Source organism: Echiichthys vipera (genome assembly GCF_963691815.1).
Source record: "Echiichthys vipera genome assembly, chromosome: 10".
NCBI lineage: Eukaryota > Metazoa > Chordata > Actinopteri > Perciformes > Trachinidae > Echiichthys > Echiichthys vipera.
The window spans coordinates 4,407,335-4,420,361 of NC_139835.1; the positions used below are offsets into that span (position 1 = coordinate 4,407,335).

Below are 13,027 nucleotides of genomic sequence, written 5' to 3' on the forward strand. Positions count from 1 at the left end.
CACCCACAAAATAGACACACATCGATGTTTCACCATTTACTATCCATTTTACACACACACTTGCCCAGTACTTTGGTGGTTTTGGAGGAAACTGTAGACTTTTTTCTACTCAAGAGATGCAACTTACCTCTCCAGTGTGTTAGTGTGCCACTCTTGTAACATGAGGTCTAGGAACTCATAACAGCGTCTGACAAAGAAACACGACAGGATATTTAACACAGGGACAAAAACTGTATCTGGAAAGAGTTAACAAGAGCTCTACAACCAAAACCCTATAAAAACACTTAAAACGTCATTTAAATTAAAGAAAAATTCAGCACAATCAATATGAAAGGAAACCATTACCTGCTTGTGATTTGAGGGGAGATTTAAAAGATATTATTGTTTCTTGAAACTAATCAGGAACTGGATGTAAAACATTGAATAGTTAAAATAAATTAATCAGCGATTCCCTTAGGTTTACAGTTTTTTTTGGGGGGGCGCAGGTGTGTAAACGCACTACTATGTGGAGACAGAAATGACAGGCCATCATGTAAATAAGATAAATATAGCGGTGCACCGATTGCAATTTTTCTTGGCTAATCCCAATAGCCCATTTTTGTAGAGTCTAACCTGCCGATACCAATTTTTTTCCCTCCCTTACAACTATAATCCACAGCATACAGAAACATTTTTGGAACTTTTCTTTGTTTTATTGAACCAAACTATAAACCATAACATGTATAAAACAAAATAGTATACATATTGATAAAGCTTTTAAAAATGTAACAGGTGAGGTACTCTGAAAATAATAACAGTTTAACAACGCAGAATTGAAGGCACCTTTCAAACAATAAAATACATAAGCTCAAATAAAAATGCAGCAGGTAATTGGACCTTAAAAAATATATATGTAAAAAAAATTTATCTGTACTACAGTAAAAAAAAAAAAGGTGCAACGGTTAAAAGCAGCATCTGAAGGACTAGAAGGCATCTTTAGGTAAATGTAGACACTTGAACATTAATGATGGATTTTTCTTTACAAAGAGAAGCAGCAAGCAGCAGAGTGACAGAACACAGTCTCCAAATACAACGCTAGTTGTTTTTAACAAAGACAAAGTCTCTGGGGATCGGTAAAGTCTCCGGATCAGTTCAGAACAACGGAATGAAAAACTTGGAAAATGCTCTGCTGGATATTAATTATTCAAGATCGCTGATTCGCTCATTTAGCTGTCAATCAAAAAAGGATTCCGCCTCAGAAAGCTCATCCAATCATCATGCAGAAGTCAAGCGTACGGGCCAGCCCACTGCCCCATAGACCCCCAGAGACGCAGAGTGTCATTTATCCAATGAGCGTCTAGTTTGGGATCGGAAAGATGAGACCGATCCAGTCATTTCTTTTTTTAATATCATACACAGTAATACAGTTCCAGCGATCTAGTTACTTAAATTCTATGTTTGCATCACCAGTTAGGGTTTTAAATTACATTTTAAAATATCTGTTTGCAATGCACTTTACATGGAAGTGTTATTTATCTATTTTTGCTGCTTATGTATACTTACTGTTATTTGTTCATAAATAATTACACTTATATCTGTTTTAATTTGTTACCAGTTAACAGTAGGATCGGATCGGTATCAGGTATCGGTCGATACGCTCAGCCCAGGTATCTGGATCAGATTGGATCAGAAAAAACTGGATCTCTACTCAGGACGCCATTACTCCACTATATCTTTCCACAGGAAATAGCTGCTAACTTTGGACCTGTTTTAACGATATAAAAAGAGGCCCTGTTTTCATTTAGTAGCAGTATCAAGGTCCTCTTACCGTCTGACTGCTACTGATTTGGAGGTGCAGTTACTGGTGATGATGGGGATGAGACGTGGGTAGTGTGTGCGCTGGAAGAGAGAGTACAAAAGTTTTTTTAGGTTTCACTGGTATTTCTCGTAACAATTATCTTTTCATTCTTACATGATGGTGATATACATATATATATATATATATATATATATATATATGTATATATATATATATATATATATATGTATATATATATATATATATATATGGCAGCACTGTAAATGTATCATCTCCAGGAAGACTAGTATTATGTATGAATGAAACTATTTGCATAGGCGCCAGATGAAGCACATCAACTCTCCCCTCCGGATGTCTTACCCTGAGGATGAGGCGGATGGTGGCGACTCCAGACGTGGCCATGACTTTAGCACTGTTGGGCACAAGGTTCAGCAGTGTGGGCATGATGCTCTCCGCTCCGTGGTCAAACTTATTACCCAGCAGTAATGACAAATGTCTGACAGAGGGAGGAGGGAAGGACATGGTGTTAAACCCCATCAGATGATCCATTTATGGTGATGTGTTACTGTTCTTTCATACAAGTGTGGCAGGTGTAAAAGTAATGTGTAAAGTTGATTTCACTTTCTGCATTAAGCGGTAAGATGCAAGGAGTGAGAAAATTACACAGGGGAAAAAATATGTTCGATGTACAGACAGTTGGCAGTCTCTTTTTGTGAAAAACACAAAAGAGAGAAACAGAGACAGAAAAAAGAAGCAATATTTGACAGTGACAAATAAATAAAAACAGCAATATGTCTGCGGTCTACCTCAGCTGGGGAATGTTTGTGCTGGATTAAAAGGAAAACTGCAGTGGTGACATTACAAGGGATGATAAGATCCACGTAGTTTCCATCTATTCATCAACCTGCTGCTCTTTCTCTGCGCCTCTGCTCTGTTCCACCTCATCAGGGTTGGATTAAAATTTGGATGACGGATGTTTTTGGGTAGAGAGCATGCTGCTCGTTTCATACCCAAGCAGGGCTCCTGTTCATTAGCTTAAGTACGTGGCAAGCAAATATTTGAATTTTCCTGGCATGAGTTAATGAGTAAATATTAATGCTGCCAATCAAATCCGTTAACACTACCATGACAACGCAGCTGATGGTGATCCTTTAATGAAACACAGATGGTAACCAGTTTTTTCCCTGTATTAACCTGTGTATGAGGGCTGTGCCATTTTTTTAAATCATCATCCTCTGGGCTCTCACTCTGAAGCAGGGCTCCACAGTAATAGCTGCCAGGTTGTCTCTAGTGATATTTAAATATAACTGTTCAAAACCAGAACCAGAATCGGTAACAAAATGGAATCAGAACCAGAATTGTATGCCTAACTAATGTGTCTACATTACTCGAAACTTTCAACAAGGGCAGCGAGGGAGAAAGGGTCCACAGTTTGCACTTTTTGACCTACAGGGAACGGGTTCCATTCCGGATTGCGCACCAGATTTTGAACTGTTTGGAGCATTTCGATCAAAAATAACTTGGTTCAGAACCTGAAAAGAGCTGATTTTTTCAGTGAGGACCGGTTCAACCGTGACAACACCAGCCGGTGTGTTAATCGGAAGATAGAGCGACGCAGGGGCGGCCGGTGGCACAGTGGTTAGAGCAGTCGCTAGGGCTGCGCCATATAGCGGTAGTAAGAGTTATATCGGTATATTTTTGAAAGAGATATGAAGTTGAGACAATATCGCCATACCGGTATACTGTTTTATATATTATTTGATGTTGCCTTGCGAGCGCTATTTTCTAAGGCCGTCGCTGCTCTCTGGGCCTACAAGCCATGTTCAGCTATTCAGTCCCACTGAGTTCTCCCACCCACCTAGCAGTCGCCCCATGTAAAGAGGCTGAAGGTCCTCAAGGGATGGCCATGGGTTGGATTGCAGCCCTTTGCTGCAGCCCCCCCCCCCCCCCCCTCACCCCGTTTCCTGTCTGACCTATAAAGTATAATAAAGGCTTGAAAAACTGCCAAAAAAATTATCTTGAAAAAAAAAAAAGATTGAGCAACGCAGCCCTCTTCTCCAGGGGTGTGACCAATAAATTACATGAATGTGTGAAAGCAGATGTGTTCTGAGTAGATGAGAGAGAGCGATCAGCGCAGTGGAGAAAAAAAGTTTATCAAGACGTGTGAAGATGTATAGCAGCTATGGTTTTCAGTTTGAGAGCAAATGAAGACCCGTGGAGGAGTCCTGTGTCTTGTTTGTGCTGCTGAGTGAAAAAGTGACAAAATTAGAGTCTCCTCCTGTGATTCCTGACCAGGAAAAGCTAAAACTAAAACTACTGTAGGATATTTTACAGAGTTTCCTTTTAGTGAAATGCTCTGAATGAGTTTGAGTTTCTTCTGGTAAACAGTTAACTACATACTGTGTGTCTTTACCATCTTTACCATTATTCACCATACCCTAAGTACCAACGCCAGAATGACATTTTGGAATGAGCTGAACTGAAGTAAGTAGGAATAACAAGGGTAATGTCAATATATGATTAAAGATGATGCACATGGTGAAAATATGCTTTGTCATGATTGTACTGTTACTGTAGGTTACCAGATGAACTTACCCCAGTGTGATGCAGGCCTCACGGACCACCTGTGAGCGCAGGTCTTTAGCTGACAGCTTGAGAGGAGCCTCCAGGAGGCGCAGCTGCTGAGGAAAACCCTCATACTCAGTTGCCCCAGCCAGCAGCAGAGAACGGACCTTTTTCAGCTGGAGAGGAAAGAGAATGACAAATCAGTATCCAGGGATTTTTTAGTGGGCTTAGGCACAAATGATAGCATATGCTCATTCACATATTGCTGGCTGTGATGACGTGTCAGCCAAATAATCACCAAGTCTCTACAAAGTCTACAACATGATTTCATTTCATTTTAGGGGCCTAAGACCATCTGCCCATTTAACTTTTATCAACTCACGAAAAGCAACTAAAATATGATTTGACAATCGTATTACTGAGCTCTTCCAGACATTTCAATTAAAGACTATTCTTTTTAACAAAAACAGTTTAAATAAAGAGGGAATTTCAACATAAAGGCACATCTTAAAGATATATTTTGATATAGATATTGGATTGTTGATCATTGAATTAGATGATTTGTCTTTACACCCCCTTTTCTTACCGCTACCACTCGGTGCTCCCAGTCATGTTTGTCATCAGACAGCACTTCTCGGATCTTGGTCATCTGGTCCTCTAGCTCTCTGTTGGAGTAGATCTGGACACAGACAAACAAACAGGAGAGATGTCGTTGGCATTACAATAAGCTGTTTTATAGTACAAACACTGTAAAGGTCCACACCAAGTCTGTTTCTCATTTTAACCTGATATATGCCACCTGTAAAAAAGCAGCACCTACTGAACTGTAGAAGAAAAACATTACAGTGCTTCTTGCATAATGCCCATTGTGTTCAAATCCATCTTATGACTTTCATCGTCACTCTTGTGCTGGATTTGACACCATGTAACCAAACAATGCTTAGCTCAGCATACCTGGACCGGGGGCACGTCTTCAAAGGCTTTGATGAAATCCTCTTCATCCAGAGCACCGGCACCTGCTTCTTTACCTTTTGAAAAACAGAAGGTATTATCTCTTCAACAGCAGTAGCACTGTAGTATTGTCAAATTACTAATGTTGGAAGTACTGTAGAGTATATCTAAAAGAGCTGTGTGCATCTGAGTGGACTGAACCCCTCCCACACCTGTGGACTTGGGTGTGGTGGCTGAGCTGGGTCTTCTCACAGAGCTCACTACAGTCCTCCTGCCACTGGGAGGCGCTTTGGACGATGAAGAGGAGGAGGACCGGCCTCCATCCACAGAGTCTTCATCCTCAAAGTTCTTATCTGCAACGACAGAGGCAGAACAATGAATAATGTAAAATTGTGGAAAATGGTGTCAGCAACAGCAAGCGTTATTCACGTGTTGGCTGGATGACTGTGTCAGAGATATTTCATGTTCAGGATCAATACATCATTATTCCCTCATCATTCAAAGACACATCGCTCCCCTAGGTGTTCTACCCGGTTAGTATTAGAGCCCATGGTGAAATGCATCATCATTCTCTTGTCATTAATCTGCCTACAGCTGGCCCTGAGTCATCTCTGCGTTGTATGACCCATGCCTGATTGGGGGAAAGAGTGCAACACATTCAACCTTTATCTATCCATCCATCTGACTTTAATCTGGTTTGGCATGGATACATGGCCCCCTGTAACCTGCCCAACGTGACCATTCACACGACGGATTAGTCGGGGCAGATATGACCATGCTGGGTGGTTGCAGTCAGCTGAGGCATGGGGACAACGGGAATGTTTGCAGCTTAGGTCATCGTCTATTTTTGAGGACATAAAACTGATTTAACATCCATCCATAAATCAGAAGGCATGTGTTCCTGCATACGACCATAGGGTTAGGGTTAGGAATGGTGGAAAAAACATTACAGAACAGTTATCAGGCTCATATATAAAAACACAGCTCCTTAAATGTCCCTGCTGCGAAGAGCGGCACGACCATGACACTGCATCTCTCACAGACAGACCACACAAACAAAGTACAAGATTGGGACAAAAGGCAACAGGTTGAGAGAGGAAAGGGTGGAGATATGTAAGAGACGTACATCCAGCGGAAGCAGAATAACTAATGAAAGATGAGACGGATGAAACAGCAAGAAATCTGTGAGAGCAAAAGCAAGGGAATGAGAACAGAGAGGGAGAAAAGGAGAGATTAAAAGGAATCATTCTTACGAGCGCAGATTTTCTTGCACATCAGCTTCCTCAGCATGTCTCTGCTGCACCTTCGCTCACGCTCTCTCTTTCATCAGGCATCTGTCCACAGGGTGTGTGTGTGTGTGTGTGTGTGTCTGTGTGTGTGTCTGTGTGTGTGTCTGTGTGTCTGTGTGTGTGTGTGTGTGTGTGTGTGTGTGTGTGTGTGTGTGTGTGTGTGTGTGTGTGTGTGTGTGTGTGTGTGTGTGTGTGTGTGTGTGTTTGCTCTGCATGTGCCTCTGTTGCACGCTGGGCTCTGATAAAATCCCAGGCTAACCACCCCTTAAACCACTTCAGTTATCAACGTCTGTGTGTGTGTGTGTGTGTGTGTGTGTGTGTGTGTGTGTGTGTGTGTGTGTGTGTGTGTGTGTGTGTGTGTGTGTGTGTGTGGTGATGCTGTTGGACTGTAGGGTCTCTCATGGTGAAAAGAGGGAGGGGTCTATTGTTGTGAGATCACCCTTTCTGTGTTTACCCAGTACACACGCTCATAAAACACTAACGAAAAAAACAGCACAACAGAATATTACTACTGTGTTTAAACAAATGTCAGTGCTGTAGCACAGAATAAGGTCAATACTGCAAATGTAAAAACAGACAAGAGGGACACAGCATATATATATATATATATATATATATATATATATATATATATATATATATATATATATATATATATATATGTATATATATACGTAAACACGCGTGTGTGTGTGTGTGTGTGTGTGTATATATATATATATATATATATTATATAAATGATTTTCCCATTAGATTTTCAGCTAAACCCTAATACAAAGGAAATTATCCTGATCTTAAAGCTCCTTAAAAACCTTAAAAGAAAAAGCACAGGTCCCTGCCACACTTAGAACAGTATTGACTACAGCTGTGAGAGGTCACCAGCACTGACACAAATGTCGAGGTAATTTGTCTGTGTCAGGGGAGCAATAAGGGCTGCATGCAAAATGCAATGAGCAATTGAAACCCAGATGTACACATACACACACAGAAAAGAGTGCACAGTCATTGGTGCTGCCTAAGGTAAGGGGGCTGGTGACAGTGCCTGTGATCACCGCTGGCTTCCTCTACACGTTTAATCACTGCTAACTGGTAGAGATGCACCAATCTGATACCCGGATCGGATATCCGCTCTGATATTGACTAATTAGCTGGATCAGACCTCAGATGAATGAAGCAGATCCAGTATTCTGATCCAGTCTTTTTTATTATTAATATCATACACAGAAATACAGTTACAGCGATCGAGTCACTTCAATTCTGTGTTTGCAACACCGGTTAGAATAAAAATATCTGTTTGCAGTGCACTTTACATGGAAGTGTTGTTTATTTCTTTTTGCTGCTAATGTACACTTTATTTGTTAATAAATAATATTACATTTATATAATACTACATTTATATCTGTGTTCATTTGTTACCTTTTTTTAACAAGGCTGAATGTTTATGTCAAGCCTGATGTCTTCACTCACACGGACAGGTCTACGCTTCATTCATTCAACAGTAGGATCGGATCGGTGTCAGGTATGGACCGATACGCTCAGCCCAGGTATCTGGATCAGATTGGATTGGAAAAAACTGGACCGGTGCATCTCTAATAATTGATCAACATGGAGGGTTTGTGTCAAGCTAGTGTCTCATATGAGATGCTTCCTTGGTAAATGTTTTGTGAAAGTATAACAATGTACTGAGGCCATTCACCCCACTAAACTGACTTCACCTCCTTCCAGAAGCAGGGCTGTCAGACACATAGGAAGTGCACAGGAAGCATGGCAGAGTAAAACCTGAGAATATTACAGTAGCCAACATCCTCACAGGGGAAATAGATCCCGTGAACGGCATCTATTTTCTATTCTAAACTTAGACAAACTTAGGTACAAGATATTGGTGAATGGGGCTTCTGATGTGCTTTTGATTAAACTACCAAACTAAATACCTAACAGTAAAGGTGCTTTATGAAACTGATGCAAAAACTAATACCAAAACGCAATAATGCCTTAAAGATGTACTCCATTAGATTTGAGATCCCTTGTTTCTAGCGTCCTCTGTGGCAGTAAGATGTAACTGCAGGTGAGCCTGTTCTTTCAGAGCCTCCATCTTGTCACGTTCATGGTCACTATGTGTGTTGACAATTGTAATTTTTTTCCCTCCTTTATAAACTTTATTGACACATTCACCTCTCTACTTCCAGTCGGAAAAAGGCAACAAGTGTTTTCATTAGTGGGTCACATGATCAATCACCATTGTTTTAACTCACAATTTGATAGCAACTTAAAAGACAATTACATCGACAGAAATCTTACAGAGTACAACTTTAAAACAGCTCTGCTCATTGATTTATAACATTTTCCACGACAGCCAGAAATGAAAGAATTAAAAGTTAAAAGTTATAGCTACCTTGGTATGAATATGGCAAACTCTCTGACGGTTAAGAAAACTGTCTGTAGAAAACAGATCTTGTGACATCTTCACAGCAGATTGATGGCACACAATTTATCAGATCTCTAAGGTCTGATATACACCCTCGGAACAAACATGTGCAGTCCACAATAAAAAGTCCCTCGCTCTCCTTCATAGTAGCATACTGCATGTAGTTTCCATTATATGCAGTTATTTCTAAAGCCTATCATGTATCTACAGGGATGGGTATGTGACATGTGTCCATACATGATTCCCAAGTTTTGGTACTGATACCAGAGCAATATTAATTTCCTTTGAGATAATAAAACAATACCTTTTTTCATTAAACAACAGAAGCCAACATTTTCAAATGTAAAATGCTCTTTAGCCATACAAGAATGAAATGATTTTAATAGTCAGTGTTATGGACACATTTGGGTTGGTAGCAAAGCACTGAGGTATGGCCCGATGCATGTAAATTAGGGTTACCTAGCAGTGAAATGTAAATAAATCCTGTGTAAAAAAATAATAGTAATAAAGTGGAAAACACAAAATACTAGTAATGTGTTTTATTTAGCATTCTGTATATTGTGAAATGATTCAATCCTACATCACAAAGCTTCACATCCCTCATGTGAAGCAGAATGATAAACTACCATGGAGGGGTAACTCCAACATGGCAGCTATAATAACTTCTTTACCACATTCAGTGGCCTTGGTAGACCATAATGCAATGCAGGCATGCATACAACATAGGTTGATGAAAAGCAGGAAGACCACAAAAGGCAATGCATGGAATGCTTTGTACTATGCAAACTGATGATATACAGTATAAAAGTGTGTGAAGTATTCCTTTAAGGCCAAAGTTATGGCAGCTGTTGTTCTTTAAGGCTCTGTGTGCCACTTTCAAACTCTTGGCTACTACCTCCTTTCCATATGTTGTCAATGAATGTTTCAAGTAATACAGTGGGAGAAACAGACAACCACTGGCAGTCTTACACACCTCTCTGCACTCCCTGTGGAGCATTTTCCAGCTCAGTATAGTATACAAACGCTCTCTGCCCCACGATCATCTAAATTAACCAGATCAAAAATGAACAGAAGAGGAGCTATACAGAAAAACTTGATACAAATTAACACAAAATCTGCGATTATGCAACAAAATCATAAAATAAAATGTGGACTTTTAAACATCAGATCTCTGTCATCTAAAGCTGTATTAGTAAATGATCTGATATCAGATAACCATATTGATTCACTCTGTCTGACTGAAACCTGGCTGTGTCATGAAGAATATGTTAGCCTAAATGAATCCACTCCTCCCAGTCATATAAATACTCATATTCCTCGAGGCAGTGGCCGAGGCCTATCAATAAACCCTAAACCTAAACTTAATTATAATTCATTTGAAAGTCTTGTTCTTTGTCTTTCACATTCAGCCTGGAAAACTGTGCAGGCAATTCTACTTGTTATCGTGTACCGTGCTCCTGGTCCGTACTCTGAATTTCTGTCTGAATTCTCAGAGTTTCTTTCAAATTTAGTCCTTAAATCTGATAAAGTAATCACTTTAGGAGATTTTAATATTCATGTGGACGTTGTAAATAATAGCCTTAGTACTGCGTTTATCTCTCTATTAGATTTGATTGGTTTTAGTCAGAGTGTGCATAAACCTACCCACTGTTTTAATCACACCCTTGACCTTTGGATTATGGTGTGGAAATCAATGACTTAATAGTCTTTCCACAGAATCCTATTTTAACAGACCATTATTTAATAACTTTTGAATTTATATTACAGGACTACTCACCTCTGGGCAAAGGTTTCTACACTAGATGTTTATCTGATAATGCTGTAACTAGATTTAAGGAAACGATTCCATCTGCATTTACTTTAATGCCTTATCCTAATAGTCAAGACTCCTGCACTAACGTTAGTTTCTCTGAAATCTATCACTTTGTTGACAGTGTTGCAGGCTCACTACGAACAACACTTGACTCTGTTACTCCTTTAAAAAAGAAGATAATAAAACAGAGGAAGTTAGCTCCGTAGTATAACTCACAAACCCGTGAATTAAAACAAATATCACGAAAATTGGAAAGTAAATGGCGTTCCACTAAATTGGAGGAATCTCATTTAGTTTGGCATGAAAGTCTAAAGACATAAAGGAAAGCCCTTCGTAATGCCAGAGCAGCCTATTACTCATCTTTAATAGAGGAGAATAAGAACAATCCTAGATTTCTTTTCAGCACTGTAGCCAGGCTGACAGAGAGACACAGCTCTATTGAGCCATGTATTCCTATAACCCTCAGTAGTAACGACTTCATGACCTTCTTTAATGACAAAATTATAACTATTAGAAACAAAATCACCTCGCTTGGCACAGATTTTTCTTCAAACCCAGGAACCTTAGAAACAACTGTACGACCTGATATATTCTTGGACTGCTTTTCTACAGTCGACCTCAACAAATTAACCTCTACTATTTCAGCATCAATACCTTCTACTTGTCTCCTAGACTCTATCCCAACTAGGTTACTTAAAGAAGTGTTACCTTTAGTTAGCACTCCTGTATTAGATACTATTAACATGTCTTTATCAGCAGGTTATGTACCACAGTCTTTTAAAGTAGCTGTAATTAAACCTCTTCTTAAAAAGCCCAGTCTTGATCCAGAGGTACTAGCCAACTATAGACCTATATCTAACCTTCCTTTTCTCTCTAAAATCATCGAAAAATTAGTCGCAAATCATCTGAGTGACTTTTTACATAATAATGAGTTATTTGAGGACTTCCAGTCAGGATTTAGAGCAAATCATAGCACTGAGACAGCACTGGTAAAAATTACTAACGACCTTCTAATAGCTTCAGACAAAGGACTTGACTTGTTTTACTAGATCTTAGTGCTGCCTTCGACACTATTGACCATCGCATCCTGCTACAGAGACTGGAGCATCTAATTGGCTTTAAAGGAATTGCATTAAGCTGGTTTAAGACTTATTTATTAGATAGATGTCAGTTTGTACATTTTAATGACAAATCCTCCATGTACACTAAAGTCAGTCACAGAGTTCAACAGGGTTCTGTCCTTGGGTCGATACTATTCACCTTATATATGCTTCCCTTAGGAAATATTATAAGGAAGCACTCCATACATTTTCATTGTTATGCTGATGATACACAATTGTATTCGTCGATCAAACCAGAAGAAACCGACCAGTTAGATAAACTTCAAATGTGCATTAAGGAAATAAAAATCTGGATGACCTGCAATTTTCTGATGTTAAACTCAGATCAAACTGAAGTTATTGTACTTGGCCCCAAAGGCCTCCGAAACCCAATAGCTAAAGACATTGTTACTCTGGATGATGTTGTGTTGTCCTCCAGCACCACAGTAAGAAATCTGGGTGTGATTTATGATCAGGATATGTCCTTCGATTCTCACATAGAACTAACGACAAGGACTGCATATTTTCACCTGCGTAATATTGTGAAAATCAGGAACATTGTGTCTCAGAAAGATGCCGCAAAACTAGTCCATGCATTTGTTACTTCTAGGCTGGACTACTCCTTATTATCAGGCTGCTCTAATAAGTTTAAGAGTCTCCAGTTGGTCCAAAATGCTGCAGCCCGTGTACTAACTAAAACAAATCGAAGAGAACTTATTTCTTCTGTATTAGCGTCTTTGCACTGGCTACCTGTAAAATCTAGAATAGAATTTAAAATCCTTCTCCTCACCTACAAAGCTCTTATTGGTCAGGCTCATAGTACCGTTTTACCTGATTAGATCGCTGCGCCCTGAGAATGCAGTGCTACTTGTCGTTCCTAGAGTATCCAAAAGTAGAATGGGAGGCAGAGCCTTCACCTACCAAGCTCCTCTCCTGTGGAACAAACTCCCAAATGTTATTCGGGATACAGACACTGTCCCCATATTTAAGAGTAAACTTAAAACTTTCCTTTTTGATAAAGCTTACAGCTAGGGCTTACAGTCCCTGAACAATGTTATTTTTTAAATGATTTTGTTCTGCTTAATT

The 13,027-nt window shown here is 39.6% G+C and overlaps 1 protein-coding gene across 1 annotated transcript in view; it reads right to left on the reverse strand.

The window, feature by feature from the left end:
- Positions 1-13,027, reverse strand: part of clasp1a (cytoplasmic linker associated protein 1a) — a 112,676-nt gene that overhangs the window by 43,029 nt on the left and 56,620 nt on the right. Inside the window, 7 exon segments of the mRNA XM_083921558.1 lie at positions 128-187; positions 1,808-1,878; positions 2,159-2,294; positions 4,394-4,539; positions 4,950-5,042; positions 5,318-5,391; positions 5,527-5,667. Of these exon segments, the coding sequence (XP_083777684.1) occupies positions 128-187; positions 1,808-1,878; positions 2,159-2,294; positions 4,394-4,539; positions 4,950-5,042; positions 5,318-5,391; positions 5,527-5,667 (721 nt within the window).